We start from the raw sequence: 6,000 nt of genomic DNA, 5'->3' as shown, positions 1-6,000 counted from the left end.
TGTTTCCCTGCAGCCTCAGAGTCAAATCTGTCTCACACGGACCTCCACTTTTCCTCCGCCACCGTCCAGTCTCCTCCCAGCTGTTCTGTATGGACTCTTTGCACTCACATCATATAGATGTTTCAAACCTTTCACTAACTCTATTGCAGCCCTTCTTCTCCCTGTTTCTGGAGGATGCACCGCTACGATCCTTCGTGGCCTCACATATCCCAAGATTCTTTGCACACCCGAAAAAGAAGAAAGAAAGAGAGAAAATAGCGAAATCGCGTGGCGTAGATCGTCACTTTCGCGGGCCTGGGCGGCAGAAATTGTGACGTAAGGGTAAAACATCTGGTGACGCAACCAGGAAATGCTCCAAAGGCTAGACCGTCACATTTAACAACAGCTGACGAGGTTAACGAGGTCTCTCTGAAGGACTCGCCTTCAAAGATGCACACCCTGAACTGACTATAACCTCTCCCCATAAACTACACAAACGTCTTCCTCTGGTCCTCTGGTTGTGTCTGTAAGATAATCTGCTACACTGCCCCCTGTGGCCACAGGAGGAACTGTGTGTCTAACGTAAATAATGCATCTTTTTCATGGCGGCCAGATGACATTAGCTTGTTTGGAAGGAGAATTTCAAAGGTCAAGAAAAGCTCCTCATACTTTAATTCAGTAAAGTACTAACAGTGAGTCTGATGTGACTGCAGGAAGGTGTGAAGTTAACATTTCAGTTGGACTTCAGACAAAAGGAACAGGGTGTCGTAGGGCGGAACAGTAGACGGCACATAAATCCAGTGAATCAGACACATTAAAGTTAAATGACACAAACTGAAGAAGCTCCTGCCCCTCGTCCTTCATTTCAGAGCTTCATTAATAACAACTCACTGTCACGTGTCAGCGTTGGTCCCGATCAGTGATGATGCATCTGTTGTTATTAATAGATTCTGCTTCTCTCTGAGGATTAATGCTGGAAAACAAACTGAACAGTGACGAGAAGGAACATGTAGTGCAAAGTCTTTACATGCAAGCAACTTGTATGATCGAGACAAAAGCGAGAATGACATCGACGACAATCAGTGAGCGTGTTGAAGACGAGCCATATGATGCAGCTGGATCACACACACACACACACACACACACACACACACACTGAGCGTGTCCCTGAAGCTCAGAATCTGACACAACTGGACCGGGACACGATGGATTTTCTTTTAAAGAGCTCAGAAAATATAGAAAGAAAAAAATAAACTGATTCTTATGCAAAGTCGTAATCAAAACATTGTAAATGCCAACGTTTGTTATTCATTGGTTCTGATTTACACCAGGGGGGAAAAAAAGAAAGAAAAGGAGAGAAATTAAAATATTAAATATCTCAGTAAATACCATGAAAGTAATAAGGCTTAAATCTTTCTCCAGTTCGACTGGCCTCACACACACACGCGACTCTTCTCACTGAATGTCTCCACAGACGCTTCCTGTCGCGTCCTGATGTCCACGAGGACGGACTGCTTCATCCTGTGTCTTCTGGAAAAAGCCCTGATTGTCAAAACAAATTGTAAGTATATGGTTGTTGTTTCCGGCCTTAAAGCTAGTCCATCAGAATCCACTCTCGTCAGTCCATCGGCCCGTTCGGCTCAGTGAATCCTGCCGTGAGGAGACACTCAGTCTCTGCCTCTCGTCCCCGGTCACCTTGAGGTGGAGTCGACTGGAGAATTAATGCACAGGAGCCCAACAATGTTCAAAAGGGCTGTAAAGCTTTGCCGTCATTGTTTTGCGCTCTGCAGCGATGCGGCCGGCGGCGCCGTGCTGCGTCAGTACGTGTCCGAGCTCTCGGGCCGCGTCAGTCAGGAGCTCCGAGGCCGACGGACTCGCTGGCTCTCAGCGGTTCATGTTCTTAGATGTTCCTCTGGGCGGTGAGGTACTTGAGAGCGGCCGAGCCGTACTTCCTGGACAGGTCCTGGTGGAACTCGTCCTTCAGGGTGTTCAGACAGTTGCGGTAACTGGAGCTGGAGCGAAATTTGGAGATGTCAAAGCTGGGAGCGTGCGGCATGTGGATCATGAACGCGTTGGGGAGAACCATCAGGTCGTACTCCTGAGAACAGGAAGAGAGACAAAGTGTTTTAACCAGTCATACTTCAGAACTAGTAACGATATTGTGTTGAATATTAGTTCCAAGTGAAAGTCACCAGTGTGGACAGCAACCAGTAAAAGAATCTGATGTCGAATGTTCTTAAGCATTAAAACTACCTGTAAAAATCACGTTGTTGAACTGTCGATTCAGAATCATTTAACAAATGTAATCTAAATACAAAGTAACTAATGTTATCAGTAATCTTGAAGTAAAGTACCTCGTTACATTCCTTCACAAACATCGTGTTAACAATTTATTGTTTTTTCAGATAACTGAAGTTCCTGAAACAAATTTAAATCACCGTCACGTTTCTCGTCAGCGGCTTCACAAACATGAACGCTCGACACATGGAGGAAACAACAACTGGATTTAAATTTCTACATCAGAAAACAGTTTTCATGTCATCGTGACTCATTTATCGTTCTCTCAGGAAAACAACAGCATCATCATCATCATCATCATCATCATCTGGCTCCTCTCAGCTGTGTGAACGAGGCGGCGCAAAGAGAACACGGTTCAAACTCAAAGGATGAAGTGCGTCAAACTTTATTATTTCTTTATGATTGCTAGGAACACAGTTGGCTCGTTAACACACATTAACATATCTCACAGCCACACACACACACGTGGTGACTGACTGAGCTGAAACACAACAGTTTCTGTGTCAGCGGTGATAAAAACAGAGAGATCTTCTCCCAGGAACATTTATTACCTCTGTGTGACGTTTGGGAGCCAGAACAGTGAAAACAAAACCTGAACTGAAAAATAAAACTGACAACATCAAAAGATTTATTTAGATTTTTGGGTGATTTTGATGTTTCTTCTTTAGATTATTTTTCTCTGTGTCCTGATTTTCAGTTTCAGCTTCCTGTCAGTGTTTTGGCGTGACGAGGAGCGTCGGAGGGTCGGAGGGTCGGAGGGTCGGAGGGTCGGAGGGTCGATGACGTGTGATTTGCATACCTGCATACTAACGAGCAGACTTCTGATGCAGTCACAGAGTTCTGACACGAGCACAGAGCTGCTATGATTTCACCTTTTGAAGTCTGATTCTCTCAGCTTCTGTTCTTTCACACAGAACCAGCTGGATTAAAGATAACTTTGAACTGATGAAATTCTGGTCTGGTGTTCTGCCGGATCAAGATCTGATGTTAGCCAATGTCAGCCGGCACAGCTAACGTTAGAGACGCTGTGAAAAACAACACCAGGAATAAAAACACTTTTAAAATGCCGGCTGTTTGTAATGTTAGCAGGAAGTCAGGAAGATATTGACAAGTGAACTTTGTGACTCATCTTTAAGAGATTAAAACCTCGAGTCTGAGAGATCACACTGACTGCAGAGCTCCGACACCAGTTCACCTGAATCACGGCTGATATCAGCGTTACTGTTGGCTGATAGAAGCAAACGTCAGCGCTCGTCCCAGCAGACCTCTGTCAGAACACCATACACCAGTTAGAAATGACCTTTAATACAGCCCCGTTTTATGAGATTCAGTAACAGCAGAAAGAAACAGACTTGTTGTTTGGGAGCTTCAGGTGAACTCAGGTGAAGCCACTGCTGTACGCTCGGGTCGGAGCGGACCTCGGGTCTACATGTAAATCACACTGTCCCGCCCCTCAGACCCGCCCTCTCCACGCCAGAACACTGACAGGAAGTTCAAACAGAAAATCAGCAGCACTGAACTCTTTACTAGGGATGCACATCATTAAACATCCTTTCATTGAAAAACAAATCAAAATCCAAAATATAATAAATATAACTTAACATTTTTCACAATTTTTTGTAGTGTCAATACAAAAGTGTTTCCTTTGTCAGTTCAGGTTTTGTTTCAATTAGAGCTGTCAAACGATTCATTTTTTGAATCGCGATTAATCGCAAATTAATGGCAATTGTTTTGGCAATTTTTTTGGCACATTTCTCTCTGTTCTACATGTACCTTAATGCATTTTGTTCATGTTCTTAATACTTTTAACAACATAAGAAAGGGCAAATATGCTTTCTTTATGAAAATGTTTATTCAACACATCAAATCATTCACTTTAAATAAAAGGCTCAAAAAATATCCTCTCACTTGGCTTGTAAATGATATCTGAGCCTCGACGTACTTCAGTGGAAACTCATTTCATGTCGACAGTACGTGCAGATAACTTTTGTCCTGTCGACCGAACCATCTGGCAGTGTTTTGAAAGTGAATTTGCCATTCATAAGTCTTTTCTCCATTTACTTTCACTTTCGCTTTTCAGTCCACCGTGTTTTTCCCGAACACCAACCCTGCTTCTTCTTCTTCTGATTCCCTTTCTTATTCTTCTGCCACCCTCTGGATCAAGACTACAGGTGCCACCGACGGCCGTAAATCAAACAATGTGCGTTCCTTTTTTTTAATACCGAGCGTTAATTGCGTGTTTAAAAAATTAACGCCGTTAAAAGGATGTTGCGTTAACGCGTTAACTTTGACAGCCCTAGTTTTAATAAAATAAAAATACATATTTTTGATGTTCTGACTTCATACATCAGCAGACAACCCTTCAGTCTGCAGAAGGACGGATGTGTTCCTGCGAGCGTTTCTTGTGTGGAGGTGACATTTTGAAGACGTACCTGTGCATCCAGCTCCATGACGTGGGACACTTTGTTCCAGCCGAAGCCCACGAAGCGCTGGTCGTACTCGGGACAGTCTCGTCTCACCACCACGTACGGTTCGAAGTCCGGCTCCCACTCCACCTTGTAAGGTGTGGTGGCTGTTCGCCATTTGGCATAGTTGGTAGGAGCGTGACCTTTGGGCCACACGTGATACCTGAGAGGGAGGGGAGACGTGTTTACTAATGGACTTTTCTTTCCCTCAATCATCGTTCACCAATATGAAAACCTGTTCAGGTGGAGGTACCTGAAGGTGTAGAGAGTCCCCATGTCCAGCATGGAGAGCAGCTCAGCTTTGGATTTGGGGAAGGACAGACGGTAACGAAGCGTCTCGAAGGCTGGAACCACCAGAGCCTTCTTGGTGTGAGCCATGTCCAGCTGCACCACGGACTTTCTGCTCGGAGGAAACAGGACAGGTGAGCCACAGGTAACAACAACACGTTCTATCAGTGGATGTTAGTCGCAGCCCTTACTCAGGATATCTAACCACTATTTCTATGATTGTTTAGTTTACAAAATGCCAAAATCTGCCGTCAGTCTTCATCTGCTGCCATTAGTTACAAATAAGCAACAAATCGGAACAAAATCTGAACATGGAACCAGCAAATGTGGCAAAAATTACAGACGATTACTTGATTATCAAAATATTTGGCATTTAATTTGGCAAACGTGACTAAACGTTGCAGCTCTAACCAGGAAAAAATACAACTGCAAATATTCTTCAACTAAAAAGTGTCGTGGTGAAAAACTGTTTCTGCTATACAAATTAAATTTAGAAGATCTCAACTGTTCTGTTTTTCCTGCACTGACCAGCTGAACACAGAGAGATGCAGCAGATCTGTCTGTCTGTCTGGTGTCTTTGGATTCAGAGACATAAAAACCACCAGACATCTTTAAAGACACACGCTTTTAACTAAAACACATGTTGTCACAGCGTTTGTCATGCGAGACTTTAGAAATCTACTGACTGTGTTTCTCGGCATCAAGCCTTCGACGCCCTGACGATTATTTTTCTTTTGACTTTTATGAAAACATCGTTATGAAAAACTGAGAGAGCTTCAGCTGCAACAATCAGAGGGTGAATTAAGTGTCAACTTTAAATTACATATCCTGACAAAAACATTTATTTTTCCTGCTTCTCAAATCTATTTTCTGTTTAATTTGTTTGTTTTTCTCTTCTCTGAAAGGTAAACTGAATATATTTTGGTTCTGGACCAAACAAGACATTTCATGGACCAGACAACTCATTTAT

General features: G+C 43.4%; 1 protein-coding gene across 2 annotated transcripts in view; it reads right to left on the bottom strand.

Moving 5' to 3' along the window:
• Positions 1-628: 628 nt before the first annotated feature.
• large2 (LARGE xylosyl- and glucuronyltransferase 2) overlaps positions 629-6,000 on the bottom strand; it is a 77,283-nt gene continuing 71,911 nt past the window's right edge. For both annotated transcript variants that reach the window (XM_030415269.1, XM_030415270.1), the window contains 3 exons: positions 4,996-5,142; positions 4,710-4,905; positions 629-2,077 (listed from right to left, as the gene is read on the bottom strand). In XM_030415269.1, the coding sequence (XP_030271129.1) occupies positions 1,880-2,077; positions 4,710-4,905; positions 4,996-5,142 (541 nt within the window). In that variant the 3' untranslated portion in view covers positions 629-1,879. The remainder of the gene's footprint in view (positions 2,078-4,709; positions 4,906-4,995; positions 5,143-6,000) is intronic.

This window comes from Sparus aurata, chromosome 4 (genome assembly GCF_900880675.1).
Source record: "Sparus aurata chromosome 4, fSpaAur1.1, whole genome shotgun sequence".
Taxonomy (NCBI): Eukaryota; Metazoa; Chordata; class Actinopteri; order Spariformes; family Sparidae; genus Sparus; species Sparus aurata.
Note: the sequence above shows the minus strand (reverse complement) of the source record. Positions and strands in the feature narration are given on the sequence as shown.